This window comes from Peromyscus californicus, unplaced genomic scaffold (genome assembly GCF_007827085.1).
Source record: "Peromyscus californicus insignis strain IS unplaced genomic scaffold, ASM782708v3 Scaffold_4__1_contigs__length_199733344, whole genome shotgun sequence".
NCBI classification, from domain to species: Eukaryota; Metazoa; Chordata; class Mammalia; order Rodentia; family Cricetidae; genus Peromyscus; species Peromyscus californicus.
Window position 1 is genome coordinate 177,303,576 of NW_026294562.1, and position 15,858 is coordinate 177,319,433.

Sequence of the window (15,858 nt, forward strand, 5' to 3'; positions counted from 1 at the left end):
GCCAGCCTCCCTCCTCTCGGAATGCCCCTTTCCTCACGTTTATGTCCTTTTGTTTTATTTTGTGACCCACCCACTTTAACCAGGCCCATCTGTGTGACCATGAGTTTGGAACCATCCACTGGAGTCTGGTGGGCTCAGGAGTAAGCACACAACTGAAGACAGTGACTCCCTCCTTCCCAGAATCTATCAGCAGCCAACACTTCATGGGGGGCAGGTCCCCACAAGCCTCTTTCCCATTTATGACTCTTGACAGAGTCAGCCCAGTGCAAGTCAGCCCAGCTGCTGTGAGTTCGAGAGTGCCATGCTGAGTCATGCTCAGAAGTCAACGTTTTACAGCTCTTTTCTCTATCTTCTGGCTCTTACATTCTTTCCGCAATGTTCCTTGAGCATTCGGGGTGGTGGTGGTGTAAATGTTTTGTCTAGGATAGAGGCAAATTCACTATGTAGCTGAGGATGATCATGAACTTCTTATCCTCCTGCCTCCACCTCCAAGTGCTGGAATGACAGGCATGTACTACTACATCCAGTTTGTGCATAGTGGAGATAGAACTTGGGGCTTTGTGAAGGCAAGGCAAACACTCCACTGACTGAGCTACACCACAGCTCTAGCCCACTACACATTTGATATGGTACTTGAGCATTCCTATGTGGTCCTGGAATCATTATCCCATGGATACTGAGGGACGAGTGAACCATAGACTGAGTGGCTGAAACCATAAACATTTACTTCCTCATAGTCCTTGGAGTTGGACATTTGAGGAAGTTGGTAGCAAGAGTTGGTTTCCTTGGAGGGCATTTTTTTCTTGGCCTGTAGGTAGCGGTCTTCTTCTTGTGATGTTCCATGGTGTTCCATGTGTGTGCCTGTGTGACCTGATTGCTTATAAGGACACTAGCCATATTGGAGTAGGGCTACGAAGGGTTTGAGTGTGAAATGTCCCTGCAGGCTCATGTTCTGAGTGACAGACTGTCTTTGTCCTCCCACATCCTTCCTCCCTGTGTGATCTGCTGGCTGGAGAGGATTTATTAGAGTGGCTTACAGACTATTGTCCAGTTATTCCAACAATGGCTGTCTACCAGAAAGTCCAAGAATCTGGTAGTTGTTCAGTCCCTGAGGCTAGATGTCTCAGCTGGTCTTCAGTATATGTTGAAATCCTGAACTAGGTTCTAATGCCAGTGAAGGAATGGACTTGCCAGATGAGAGTGAGGACAAGCAGGGAGGCAGGAGAGAGAGAGAGAGAGAGAGAGAGAGAGAGAGAGAGAGAGAGAGAGAGAGAGAGGGAGAGAATAGAGAGAGAGATTCCTTCTTTTATGTCCTTTATATAGGCTGCCACCAAAGGGTGTAGTCCAAATTAAATGTGATTCTTCCTACGTCAAGTAGTTCAAACAAAAGAAATTTCTCATAAGTGTATCCCTCCACTTGGGTTTTAGTTAATTCCAGGTGTAGTCAAGTTGGACACCCAAGAATAGCCATCAAATTGTCTGTTCTTTTTCACATATTCTAATTGTCCTGATCATGTTTTCCCCCAACCAGCTTACTCATATTACTCCTTTAGGGTGATGGTTAATCTTGATTGTCATCTTTAGTGCGTAGGAGGTTAGTGAAGACCCCTCTAGGCATGTCTATGAAGATTTTTCCAGAGACAGATCAAGATGGGATGACTTCCTCCATGGGTTCATAATATGATGGCATTATTGGGACATGGCAGAAAGTGGAAAAGTCCTGGATGAGGAAATAGGTCACTGCAGTGGTTTCCTTGGGGCTATACATTATGCTGATTAGTTTTTGTCAACTTAACACAAGCTAGATTCTTCTGAGGAGACGAAACCTCAATTGAGATGTCTTTTCAGTCTGTGGGGGTGTTTTCTTGATTAATGGTTGATATGGGAGGTCCTGCCCACTGTGGTTCATGCCGCCCCTTAGAAGGTTGTATAATAAGAGAGCAAATTAAGTTAGTAAACACATTCCTCCGTGGTCTCTGCTTCAGTTTCTACTTCCTAGGTTCCTGTCCAGGCTTCCCTTCATTTGGACTGTAATCTCTAAGCCAAATAGACCCGTTCCTCCACAAGCTGGTTTTTGTCAGTGTTTTATCACACCAGTAGAAAGCAAACTAGGATATCGCTCTTGAATAGGGCCAGAGTTTGGTTCCCAACATCCACATAAGGCAGTTCATTACCACCTGTGACTTCCAGCTCCGGGGAGTCCAACACCCTTTTCTGGGTGTCTCCATGGGAAGCAATATGCATGAGTATACAAATATAAATAAAATAAAGTATAAAAAATATAGCCTAGTCTTTTGGATCTCCCTGTCTTATGTAGTCTGTGGCTATTGTTAGTTAGAAGGCCATCACCAGACACATTCATCCACTTTGGGCTCCAACTGTGAGCTTCTTTATGATTTCCCCAGTCTGTGGGCTAATGTGCCCACAAAGTGACAAACATAACTTAGGTCTTGTTTTGCTCATCCTTGATAAGATTTATTGAGACATCGAGTGTAAGGAAATAAATGTGTTGAATAAGCTGCTCCATCTGAAGTACTTTGTCACCATGGCCTGAGCAAACTGACACCTGGTGTCATTTGAAGGTGATACATGTCCCCCATAAGACAAGTACTTTTATGTCTGTTTTAGCCACAGGACACAGTTCATACAGTGCAGTGGATATTTTAAAATGATTTATTTTATATGTATGCATGTGTGTCACTGTGTGTGTGCACATGTGTGCAGTTACCTGTGGAGGACAGAAAGAGGTGTCAGATACCCTGGAGCTGGAGTTATAGATGCTTGTGAGCTGCCTGACGTGGGTGTTGGAAAGAAACAAGTGCTCTTTTGTTGGTTGGTTGGTTTGTTTGCTTTCAAGACAGGGTTTCTCTGTGTAGCTTTGGAGCCTGTCCTGAATCTCGCTCTGTAGACCAGGCTGGCCTCGAACTCACAGAGATCCGCCTGCCTCTGCCTCCCGAATGCTGGGGTTAAAGGCATGCGCCACCACTGCCTGAAACAAGTGCTCTTAAACCCTGAGCCGTCTCTCTAGTGCCAGGGGCAGTTTTTCTTTTCCTCTGAGATGTGATCGCACAGAGGACGGGAGGAGAAAGGGAAGACTAGTTGGGCAACCAGAGGAAGTGTCAGAGGCTCCTCGGGCAGCTAGCACTCTGTCTGCGCTGTTCCTTCACTCCAGCACTAGCTCGCCCTCCCCTGGGGCGGGGCGGGTCCCGCCTGTGGGCTGGTGCTGTGTAGTTGTTTCCTCCTGACTGAAATATCTCATGTGGGGAAGGAGGGAGGCTCACCTAAGTTACAGGAGAGTTACAGAAGTGTACAAGAAAGTGACAAGATTCACAAAGTGTCCCCTTAAGGCTAGGCGGCTCAACCAGTCTGAACCTCTGCTAGGCACCCAGTTTGTCTGAGGGTCTCTTAGAATTCCAAGTTTACGTGTGCTTGGGGAGGGAGGAATCTAGTGAATCTGGTCAGTTTTAGGGACTTCCTGAAGCTTCTGAGTGGTTTACATCTTGAGCGTGATGGGCTTTTTGGCGGGGTAGAATGTTTTACTCTCCTTTAAAACATCCTGTGACTTTTGTGAGCTTCCCTCCAAGATGGATGGTTTTCTCTTGGAGGAAATTGATACACAATGCCGGAGTGAGTAGAAGTTTGTTCATGGCTCCCCAGGACAAGTCATTCAGATGGGGTTCACACAGGGTTCGACCAAACTGGAGACGGTGTGGGGAAGAGCAGTTCGATGGGGCCTGCAATGGGCCATAAGAATGCAAGTGACACTCATCTGTAGGAAGGCTGGCCAGTGGTGGGGTGATTATTGTACACCTACCTTTTCCCTGCATCTGGGATGGCCTGCCTCTTCGCCATAGTAGCACTGGTGGGGCCCCTATTTATGAGTGGCATGTAACTGAGGCTGAGCTGTCTGATAAGGAAGCATTCTTGAAGGGAACCAAAAGGTGGCCATCTTCCTCTACCTCATATGGGGTGGCACTTATTAATAAATGAGGTCTGTCACAATAGTATTTGTTTCTCCAATGGCTGGTGGAATATAGAATAATTAATTGCAATCATTTAAAGCAGCACATGTGTGGTATAACAGCAAGCAGCTATGGTGGCGTCTGTGTGGCCTCTTCCCTGGGCAGTGAGACCTGCAAGTGAGACTAAGAGTTTTTTTCCAGAAGGAACTTGCCTTTGTGAGAGAAGAATTAAAAGGGGAAAGATATGCAGATGTGATCCTCTGTATTAGTCTCTGGCTTGGAAGGTAAAGCAGAAGAGGGAGAAGATGAAAGGCAGGTGTAAGGGAAAGAAAATGAAAATTAGGTGTGAGCAAAACAGCCATTCCTGACCCACAAGAAGAGTTAGGTAACAAGGAGGGAGGGAGTGAAGTTTCTCAAAAGGTCTCTTGAAAAGTCCAATCTCTTTACTGTGGACTTCTGTAAAATCAAACATAGGTTATGTACTTTCTATCCAAGAGGGAAGAACCAGGGTATAGTCTCAGATCAAAACAAAACTAAGGTCTAGCAGTATAAAGCTCAGTGTCAGACATCTGGGACCCATGATCTGGGCTCCAAAGCGATTGGCAGTGGTACCTCTCTGGCTCTCTATATACAGCAGACACACAGCTTGTCTCCTAGGTGCAGGTCAGCTCCACTGCATGGCTGCTGCTGTCCTCAGTGGTCATCCCATGGTGCTGGCATCTCCAAAATGCTGTGGTCTGCACTGAAACTGGGCTGCACCTTCACCAACAGTCTCTTCTGGTCTCTCTTCAGGGACTCTGATCCTGCCATGTGTTGCCAAGTCCCATCTTCTCTCTACTGCCTCTTCAGACCTGGGGCTTCTGCTGCAGCTGAGGTTGCACCTCACCAGTGGCCTCTCTGGACCTCTCTTCATGGATTCCAGTTCTGATGCACAGTACAAGCCTCATCTGCTCTCCATGACCCCTTCATGCCTTTTCAGTACCACCTCAGTGACTCTTACACATGACCAAGTTCGGCTGTCAGCAGAAGTTACCAGCACGGCCCCTCTGGAACACAGTTTCTGTGTGCCAACACTAAAGAAATACTTCCCAGAAGATTTCGCCTCAATGATGCTGGTCTCTTCTTAATCACTGATGATTTCTCGGCTTCTGCTGACCGGCATCAATTGTCTCAGTAGAGCTGAGACTGAAAAGGGTTTCACTTCAACGGTGCTGGTCTCTTGTTAATTACAGCTGATTCCCCAACTGACCAGAACCACATATTCTTAATTCAAAGTATCACACATCTCCAATGGAGTCTTTGCTTCCTTTGAAACTTTAGAAAACAAGCCTCCATTGTTTGCCCTGCTCTCAGCATTATCTTCTAAGTTCCCACAGTAGATCATTAAACTCTGAACACTTAATGACTTTCCTAGCTCAATGTTCCAAAGTCCTTTCACAATCCTCCTCAAAACATGGTCAGGTCTGTCAAGAAATACCCTACTCCTGGTACCATTTCCAGTCTTAGGTTTCCTATTGCTGTGATGAAACACCGTGACCAAAAGCAACTTGAGGAGGAAAGGGTTTATTTCAGACAACAGTCCATCATCCAGGAAAATCAGGGCAGGTGCTCAAGGCAAGAATCTGGAGGTGGAACTGATCCTGAGGATTTGGAGAAGTGCTTCTTACTGGCTTGATCAGCTCACTTTGTTATTGCACCCAGAACCACCACTTACTCATACGTTGCATGGCACACAATGGGCTGGGCACTCCCACATCAATCACTAGTTAAGAAAATGCACTGCCGACTTGCTTACAGACAAATCTTATAGGGTCATTTCCTCAATGGAGTCTCTATTATCAAATAACTTGTTGACAATAAACTAGTCAGGTCAATGTGGGTACGTGCTTCTGATCAGAGCTAAAGTTACAGGTGCTTGTGAGCTACCTGATGTGGGTGCTGGAAACTGTACTCAGGTCCTCTGCAAGAGAACTGCATGTTCTTAACCTCTGAGTTACCTTTCCAGCCCCTCTTCCATGGTTTCTGCTTCAACTTATTGCTTGAGTTCCTGTCCTGACTTTCCTCAGTGATATGAGCATTCTTTATAGACTTGGGCATGCGAGAGACAGTATTCAATGCCCAGTTCACTGGTCTTGAGAGAAATATATTCACAAGGGAATTAAGAGAGACTTTGCTTCAGCAGAAACCTCAGAATTGTATGATGGAAAGTCTCTGAAAATCAGTCACAGAAGACACAGTATTCCAGCTAAGAGTGATGTTCCTGATGGTTCCTCAATGGGTCCATATCTCTACATACTAGGGAGAGGTTTCCTTCCGAGGCGCTGACCTGTGAAAGCTGAGGGACGCATAGTGTACTTCTTGCTCTATCCCCAAGGTGGGGTCCTCAACATGGCTGTGAACCTTGGAGTCCTGCTGTTGACACTGTGTGGAGAGAAAGAAGAAAGTCAGGGTGGGCCTGGGGGAACCCGATGAGGGCAGAAAAGGTTATGGAAATGAACTCATTCCAACAGGACATTCATTCACTCCAGTGAAGCGTTTCTGAAGTGTCAGTTGATTACACAACATTGATTTATTTGTTCTTTCCACTCATTTGTATGTGTTGCTTCCATTATCCCCAGCCACCCACATTGCTTTCCACATTCTATGGCCATCTCTGAAGGACCTAGGTGGAAAATACTATTATTTTACCCATTTTACAGACAGGAAAACCAAGCCTTAAAGAGGCTGGGTCTTTTACAAGGTCACCAATCTACTGAACATGAACTGCACCCCAGGTCTCCCTGAGATGTTTCATGTGCTGAAGATGGATCCACAGAGAAACAAGAGATGGGTCACGTGACTCAGGTGTTAGAAGGATGAAGACATAAGCTTCATGATGGCTGGTATTGTGATCACGTATGTGAACTGGAGGGAGGCCAAAGGACAGCAGTTTCCCCAGAGCCTAGCTTCTCTTTTTGGGTCTCCATGTGGTGGGAACACTATGGGAGTCCTGCTACTGCAGGCCTGAGATGTCTGTCACAGACAAATGTGTGTCATGCTCTGGAGACATAGCACTGGACACTGATAGAAATGGCTGATAATTACAAAGCACAGCCACTTCCTGCTACTGGCCCATTTTCCAGCTCTGATTAAGTACAAGTTTTCTCAAAAGCATGCTTAGCACCCATAGTGCCCACCCCCTCGCCTCCCTTTCTCTCCCCAGTTCCTGCTGGTAAGAGGGATTTCTTTCCATTCGGCTCCCAGACCTTTGAGTATCAAAATCACTTGATTTTGTTAAATACCAGTTCCATTCTCACTCCTGGCCTCCTGTACAACACTCAGTCCCCTCCTTGACACCCTGTCATCACCTGCGACCACAGGACACATCTCTGCACTCTCCTCACAGATGGCTCTGCTCAGTGGCTTCTCTTCCCAGTCTTCTTACCTCTTCTCCTTCATCTTTCTGACTCTGAGTGATGGCGGGTTTAGTGCATTTTGTGTGGGCTTTCCTTGTATTTGTGGTTTCAACCACATTAGACCTTGATGTGGAGAGTCTGCTGACCCCAGGCTCTGGTATCTACTGTCCATTTTCACCTGGACATCTCAGAGACTCCTCATCCTTTTAGGAACCAGAGTGATGGTTCTTTTCATGATTTCCTCCATCTGCAGGGCTGGCTGTGTGCATTGGCAGCTCAGTTCTTTAAACTATTCATGGCAACCACAGAACTGTGATGTGTGACCTCTATGGCCATTGGTGACATCTAGAACTGTCTATGAGTCATCTATGACACATATGAGATGGAGACAGCAAGCTGTTTTACAAATACACAGGCATTCATTTACCTCTTGAGTCTTCCTTAGAGGTGTATGCTGAATCTCACTCTCATCCAGATCCATCATTTGGACCTGGACTGTGTCAACACCTCTGTTTTTGTGTTGTATTTTGTTCTTAGAAACAGAATCTCATTGTGTAGCCTAGGTTGGCCTGGAACTTGTCCCCTGGTCACACACTCCATGGATTGGCACTACACTATATATTCAGAAACATCAGACATTTCTTTGTGACATACTGCAGAGAAAGAACTGGTAGGAGATGGGATGCACAGGGGCTGGGTGCTGATTGGGTAGGGGGACACAAGTACCATCACAGAGATGGAGAGACATCAAGAGAAGTGTGTTCAGGGGTTGATGACTGTGTTTGTGATGTTCTGATCTGGGCTTTTGACCCTGGAGGTGCTGCTTCTCTTGGGAAGAGAGTTTCTAGGGACATTGAAAGAGCTGGCTGCATGTGCACCTTTCCCATGCATACCCCAATCCTACATCTAACCCAACCATATCCTTTAGGGAGCTCTGACACAATGGGCCTCTGTCCTTCTACCCCACAACCCCAGGTTCGGTTACCAGGTGAATAGAAATAGCCATGATATTCAGAGTAGCTGATCTAAGCTGCCCAGCCTGCCCAGCCTGCTCACCCTGTTCCATTAATTATTTCCAATGAACTCCATAGTCAGGGCTCCTGTCTATGTTGTCCCCTCACTTTCACTGATGATGAACAGACCTGATGTTGCCTCATGTAGCTTCACATGGCCCAGCAAGCCCATCCTTCCTAGAAAGTGTTTTCTATACTCTTTTTCAATAGCAAAGGTCTAATGATTGGCAGGCCTCACTATACTTAAAGACTACACGTATATCAAGACCATCAGTAAGGGGGAAGCGACAAGCTCAGATCTGTATATGCTTAATGGGATGCCACCATGTTCTCCTCCCACAAGGAAGTGTCCCAAGGGCTCCAGGGTCCCTGTGGCACTTACCTGGGAAAGTGACTCAACAGTGGGGTGCATGTGGCTCATGCTCACTGCAGTCCTGGCTGCTTTCTTTCTGTGTGCCTTCACTCTGGTGGGAGACAAAAGACTTGTTCAGCCTGGTTTCCTCAAACTAGGGGTTATGGTCATGATCATAGAATATAGGACCATGATAGGTCTAAGGAGCACTTGTCAAGTGTCCCTTATGACATGATTGTGACAAGAACTACTCTTACTTCCTAGACATCTAGACATCTAGATGGGGCAGGTCTGTGCTTGCCAGTGGCTGCCACCTGAGTTCTCAATACCCTGCAGCCTGTGTTCTGGCCACATGTTCTCACAGCCCTCTCAGCCCTTCCTCTTGGTATCCCCGTTCACCTGTCCCTGACCCAGAGCTGAGGCTCACATGAAGAAGATGAGGCAGATGGAGACGGAGAGCAGGGCTGTGACACCAGCACCCCCGATGGCTCCCAGAATCACTCCTGAAGCTGATTTTCTTCCTGGGTTCCCTGCTGAAGGAGACTTAGGTGAGCTCTGATCTTGATGAGCAAGCCTGTACCTCTCCAGGGCTCTCATCTCTGAGATGGGGTCCAGACACAAAGTCTGTTTCCCACCACAGGAGCTCGTTATTTTTCTAGAATCTCAGATAAAGCACGCAGTCCACCTGAGCCCACTGGAGTCCATCTCTCCCAGAACCCATGTTCCTCTCTACCTGGAATCTCTACATCAAACACACAGACAAATAATGAGGAGGACAGTTCTCCCCAGAGCACTGGGAAGATGCTAAGTGCTGGTGATGTAATGTTGAAATCTGTGAAAGTCTCTGTGAAGGTTAATGTTTCTTGTTGTAAGGCTTCCTTCTGAAGTTTATTTTCTCATAAGTAGGCAAGGATGTTGCGAGATGGGCAATCAGACTCCCCAGTCACTAGGTGTTGGATTGTCCCTTGCTGCTTTGGCTCCCTTGAGCAAAAGGGTTCTTAGTTAAGCAGCCAGCAGCTAGCTACTCTGTGTTTATGCAAACACCAGACAGCTGGAGCACTTCCCAGCTCACAGCTGGTTGTCTTGGTTCCTGAAGGGCCAGCCCCAGCCAGAGGGGTTTGGAAGAGTTTGTAGGAGACTTTTTGCTTTCACAATTTTCAAAGAACTCCAAATGACTCTGCAACTATTTTAACTGGAACCAGAGTGGAAGCATTTTCCCCAGTGGCTGAAGAAAGGGACCCCTGTGAAGAGGTGAGGCTGTGATTGGTCCAAACACCCTTTTAGCTTATAGACACAGGCTGCATTAGCTTCTTTCAGAGTGGGCTGGGAAACATAGGTGTCGCAGCATTAGGTTCCGTGAAAAGCTTCTCTGGAAATGTTTTTCTGGTCTATTTCAGTAGTGTAGGCTGAACTGGTACCAAGAAGAAGAAAGCAGAAGAGAAAGCATAGTAAGGGTGTAGCCAGCTGAGAGAAAGGGAACAGCTATTGACCAGTCAGCAGGCAGCGTGGAGGGGACAAGGCAGCCAGCCTCTGACACTTTCGGAATCTCCAAAGGAGGAAGAAGAAGCCATCAGAAGGAGAGCTAGCAGGAGCGGTAGAGAGCTGAGAGGAAGCCGAGAAGAAAGTTATGAATGTGTGAGGAGTCAGAGGACAATACAGTCCAAGAACCCAGAGGTTTCCAGGGAGCTTTCAAGTCAGAGAAATTCCCTCAGTCTAGACAGAAGTGTCACTCTTGTAGGGCTCGTGATCCTGACACAATTGCTGAATTGGAACACTAGGAGCTGCCACCTGCCTCTGCTCATTGCTGCCAAACACCCAGGGAACAGGGATCAGAAAGTGATGAAGACCATTACAAGCTTCTTGACCAACTATGGTTTCTACCCCAATAGAGCAAAAAGATGACCCCCCCCCCAACTATGTGCTGGTAACAGCAGGACCAGAATCCTGCTCTCTGAAGCATCCAACTACAGACAGTGACAGAGAGTGCATGGATTCATACTCTCCTCTCTCTTCTTCCCAAGGATGCTATCTGAGTCCCTGTCCGGGTCTCTTTTGCCCATCCCTCAGGGTCAACGTGGCCATCTGTGCCACAGAGGAGGGCAGATGAGATTGGTTAGGAGGATGGTTGTTGGACCTTGAATCAGACCTAGAGAGCCCACGTGGTTCTGCCTGGCGGTGCTTCCTGGGATCCTCCCACACAGATTCAGGTAGCTGTTTCAGCATTTCTTGTCCACACTACCGAGGGAATCTCCTCTGCTCTTATAGGCTCTTTGTCCAGTAAAGACCACAGCGTGAACAGGGCAGGGTAGGGGGTGCTGATGACTGGGCAGGGGTCAGGGTTAAGAGCTTCAGGACTGGCAGCAAACAACAACATCAGTAACAACAATAATGTTAACAAAGCATCCCCAAGAGACTTTTAGAGTTGAGCTAACATTCTGGTTGACGCCATTATGGTGGAGCCCATCATACACGTGTCAAATAGTGGACCCTGATGTGACCTGTGATCTCTAGGTCATGGCAACATGTCTGTGAAGACTCATCCTTTGTGACAATGGAGCATCTCATGGTGTCACAGGAGGCTGTAGACTGTGGGTGCAGCGTGTGTGTAAGAAATTCTGGTATTTACTACTCACTTCTACTGTGGAACTTATGCCAATCGGAAAACTAAAAATCATTTTATAAAAATTCCCCCAGGAGGGTCACTGACTGGAGGAAAAACATCTGTACAGAGGGACAGGGGAGAGGTTGCTGGTCTCTCATGGATATCCCTGCAAGTATCAGAAATCACTGGGGAGGAGGCTTGATGGATGGTTCATGATGAACATTCCACATCAAGTCTGAGTGAAGTTGGTTCAGCTACGTCCCCAGCAACTGCTGGCCACATCCTGGGAGGCATGGATTGAGGGTTCTCTGTAGCTTATGAACAGAGAATGGGATTCTCTCTTTACTTGGGGTGAGCATGAGGTAAGGCAGCAATCTTGGTTCTCTGTAGCATATGAACAGAGAATGGGGTTCTCTCTTTATTTGGGGTGAGCATGAGATAAGGCAGCTACCTTTGACACCATCCCAGGAATCAGCCTAGTAGAGGAACAGGCTCTGTGCCCTTCTGTGCCCCTAGTTCACCAGGTTTTCAGGATTCACCCACCATGGTTCTCCAGCCCCATCTTCCTATCTCTGCATCCTCATGGCCAGGGTGTTCTGTCTTTACTCACAGGTGACATTGAGCTGGATGGTCCTTTCCACAGTCACACCAGCTCCAGGAAAGGTCACCTGACAGGTGAGGTTGGTGCCATGGTCCTGAGGCCTGGGTGTGAGGGTCAGCACTGAGGAGAGAGTGGTCCTTGGGCCCAGGGAGGTGAGGGCAGCTGACATCCAGGAGAAGATGGGAGGTGTCCCCCTTTCACAGGCCCAGGGCACAGAGCAGGTCAGGTTTCTGGGACAGCCAGGCTTCAGGGTCTCCAGCGGAAAGATGTGGGGTTTGTATATGAGGGCTGGTGAGGAGAGGGGAGCCATGTAGGATCAGGTAGTGGGTGAGGTGCAGCTGGGAGGAAAGGCCTGACTCTGATCTAGCTCCTGTGAGAGTCCTGATGCTCCAGCCTCAGCCACTTTCAGAACGGGGTCCCATCCCAGTCCTGTCCTGTGGCACCATGACATTCCCCAATGGTGGGAGCCTACAACTTACCTGTCACATGCACAGACACTGGCTTCCCACAGGAACTCCACTGTGACTTTCTTTGCTGCTTTCCCATGAAGAAGTAGGAACCGTTGTCACCTCTTTGTGCATCTCTGATATCCAGGGAACAGTTGTTGCTCTGCATGTCCCCTACGAGGTGGAATCGGCCCCGGGTCTCCTTCAGCACTTGCTGTTCTGGGTTGTTTGTGGCCACTGCAGAGTCTTGACTTCTATCGGCCCCTGTGTGGAACCAGGAGCCATAAACTTGAACAGGATAGGTTCTAGGACCGGTGAATGTGCAGGGCACAAGGACACAGAGACCTTCCTGTACCAGCACCATCTCCAACACTTCCACCTTGTATCTCTCATCCTTGCACTCTGTGGCAGTAGAAGGCTTGGCTCTGAGTGTCCAGTGATGTACCCACACCAAGAGCAGCAGCAGGAGCAGCTGCATCGGGAAGAGTTCCTGGGGTTCTGTGAGGGAGTAGAGATGGGAGGTCAGGTTCAAGAGAAAGTGTTGCAGAATCCTCTGAAGTTGGAAAGAAGCCAGAGACTTCAGTTCACAGAAGAGGAACCACAGAGGACTCTTGTTCCTACCCTCACCACAGAGCAGATGGAGACCCTGAGGCTAAGGCCCCAACAGATGTTAGAGAACCACCTAAAGGAGAGGAAAGAGAGAGTAGGGGGAGGGAGAGAGAAGGGGGAGGGGAAGGAGGCAGAGGGAGGGAGGGAGGGAAGGAGGGAGGGAGGGAGGGGACCCTACCACTAAGTCAGAACCAGACACAGGGGACATATCAGGTCTACTCTGTTGCACGAATCCTAATTAGTCTTAAAAAAACCCGGAGCCAGATATCGGGGTAAATACTGAAAGATCAGCGAGGCAAAGGAACAAGCCACAGCCACCTCTCACCTCACCAACTCCTCAGCCAAAAAGGCTGAGCTCCTTTCTCCTCCCGCCTTATGTATCTCTCTCCACCCAGCCATTTCACTTCCTGTCTCAACTTCCCTAGTGCTGGGATTAAAGGTGTGTGTCACCACTGCCTGGCCTCTAAGGCTAATTAGTGGCTGGCTTTGCCCTCTGATCGTCAGGCAAGCTTTAATTTGTTAGATCATACACAAAATATCACCACACTAAGTGACCACTTTCTACCTCTTGCCGTGCTGTGGATCCAGCCTGGGGTCTTGCGTAAACACTCTACCACCGAACTCACCACTAGCCCTTGGTGATTTTGATACTTGACCTTTTTATGTAGATCAGGCTGGTCTTGAACTAGCTTTCCCCTATTCAGCCTCTCTATTGCAGGGATTACAGGCACCTATCACACTCAGTTCCCTTTTCTTATTGATTAAGCTCGTTCTTTAGCATGCACGTATCCAATGCATCATTTTCTCTCCTGCTCCCACCCTCACATCTCCCTTTGACCCTTGTCACCCCCTCCATACAGGTCTTTTCCCCACATTAATGTCTTTTTTTTTTTTTTTTTTTGGTTTTTCGAGACAGGGTTTCTCTGTGTAACTTTGCGCCTTTCCTGGAACTCACTTGGTAGCCCAGGCTGGCCTCGAACTCACAGAGATCCACCTGCCTCTGCCTCCCGAGTGCTGGGATTAAAGGCGTGCGCCACCACCGCCCGGCTTAATGTCTTTTTGATTTGTTGTGTGACCCATGAATTTTAACCAGGACTGTCTGTATGTCTACAGGTTTGGAGCTATCCACTGGGGCCTGGTGGGCACACCCTTGGGTACTCAATTGAAGACAAACGTCCTCCTCCACAATCCACACAGAAAAATAGTTCTGCAATAGTTTGGTTTCCTGTTGCTCTAATAAAACACTGTGACTAACAGCAACTTGGAGAGGAAATAGTTTATTTCATCTTATAACTTTTAGGTCATATTCTGTCACTGAGGGAAATCAGGACAAGAACTCAAAATAGGAGCCTGGAGGCAGGAACTAAGACAGAGGCCATAGATAAATGCTGCTTACTGGCTTGCAGCTTCTTCCTTGCTCAGCCTGCTTTCTTATACAACCCAGAAACATCTGCCCTTGGATGACATCTCCCTCTGTGGACTGGACCCTCCTCCATCAATCAGCAATAAAAAAAAAAAAAAAAAAATTTCCCCATAGACGAGTCTGATGGACACAATTTCTCAGCTGAGGTTTCCTTTCTCAGGTCACTCTAGTTTGTGTCAACACAAATTATGTCGTGCCCTGAAGTCAGCATTTCACTGTACCACACTCAACTTCTGAGTGACTTTCTGTGCATACTGTTTACAGCAGGAGCTGGGGCCCTCATGCCTGGCCTCACAGTGTCACAGCCCCCTCTGTACTCATCAGGTGGCAGGTACTGAAGGATGCAGGATGCTGTAGGGTTGTGATGAATGTCTTGGCAGGAGGATGGTCTGGGATAACTGAAGCCTGCATTTATTCACTCATCCATTAATCAAACATACAGTGAGCTCTGAACATTGGTCAGCTGGACATAAGAAGGAACTCCATGTTCTGGTGCCCTATCTATGGATCATGGGCATTATCTTAAGAATCTGATCTCAGCCTCCAGTGTGCACAGTCAGAGACAGAGCTGCTGGTTCAGATGCTGCTTGTGTCTGTGTCTGTTGGAGTTTCCACCATCAAGCTCTCTGCAGCAGCTGCACCATGTCACATTCTGGAGTTTCAGTTCCTCTGTCTGATTCAGTAACTTGCCACTTCCTCTTTTTAGCAATTGTTCTTGAAATGGGCGTGAAGTGATGTCTCATTGTGATTTTAAGTTGTTATTGGCATATGTCGTGCAGAGTGTGATCTGAACTCAATCACCTCTCAACTGCCTTCTCTTCTTGCTTGCTCCCTCAGCATCTCGAATGGTCTCCCTTCTACTTTCATAGCATTTTGCTTTTTCTAGATTCTGCACATAACAGAAAAATTTTTTTGGACCTGAAATTCTCAGTCTGGCTTATTTCACCTAAGAGGTGATGTCCCCCACCCCTGCACCCATACATTATGTTTTTATTATGTTGCAATGCAAATAACATTTTTGATTATGGCTTGGGTTTTTTTGTTTGTTTTGTTGTTTATTGAGGTCCACAGAGGTTTCCTAGTGAGATCTGAGCTTGCTTTACACTGCAGGGCTGCATTAGGGGATGGCTTGACCATGTGCGTAGTTACCAGGTGTTTGGAATGTTCTGTACTTGGCTGTGCTAGGAGGAGATCTTTTGCTCCATTCTTTGGCATTCCTTTAAAAGCCCTTTAGAAGAGACAGAAGGCTGCTGGTGAGTGTTGACTCAGGCCCTCCAGAGGCTATCCTGTGTTTCTATCTGTCTCTCTCCTCTGTATTTCTATCTAAATACTTCTCACTTCTCCTTGCTAAAGAGTACCCTGGGGGGAAAAGTGGGGGCAGGCCCCCTACAGTTGTTTTAATTTATTTATTTTTATGTTATGTGCATTGGTGCTTTGCCAAGAGTGTTAGATCCC

General features: G+C 47.5%; 1 protein-coding gene across 2 annotated transcripts; it reads right to left on the reverse strand.

Moving 5' to 3' along the window:
- Positions 1 to 5,509: 5,509 nt before the first annotated feature.
- On the reverse strand, positions 5,510 to 12,965 carry LOC128094432 (myeloid cell surface antigen CD33-like). 2 transcript variants are annotated; one of them, XM_052712813.1, is made up of 5 exons: positions 12,405 to 12,965; positions 11,935 to 12,213; positions 9,150 to 9,255; positions 8,753 to 8,834; positions 5,510 to 6,383 (listed from the first exon to the last, which is right to left on the reverse strand). In XM_052712813.1, exons 1-5 carry the CDS (start codon positions 12,847 to 12,849, stop codon positions 6,258 to 6,260), a joined length of 1,038 nt encoding a protein of 345 aa, XP_052568773.1. In that variant the 5' UTR covers positions 12,850 to 12,965; the 3' UTR covers positions 5,510 to 6,257. The 2 variants fall into 2 exon arrangements, with proteins under 2 accessions (XP_052568773.1, XP_052568775.1); XM_052712815.1 differs by having other exon boundaries at positions 9,150 to 9,252; positions 12,405 to 12,964.
- Positions 12,966 to 15,858: the final 2,893 nt, after the last annotated feature.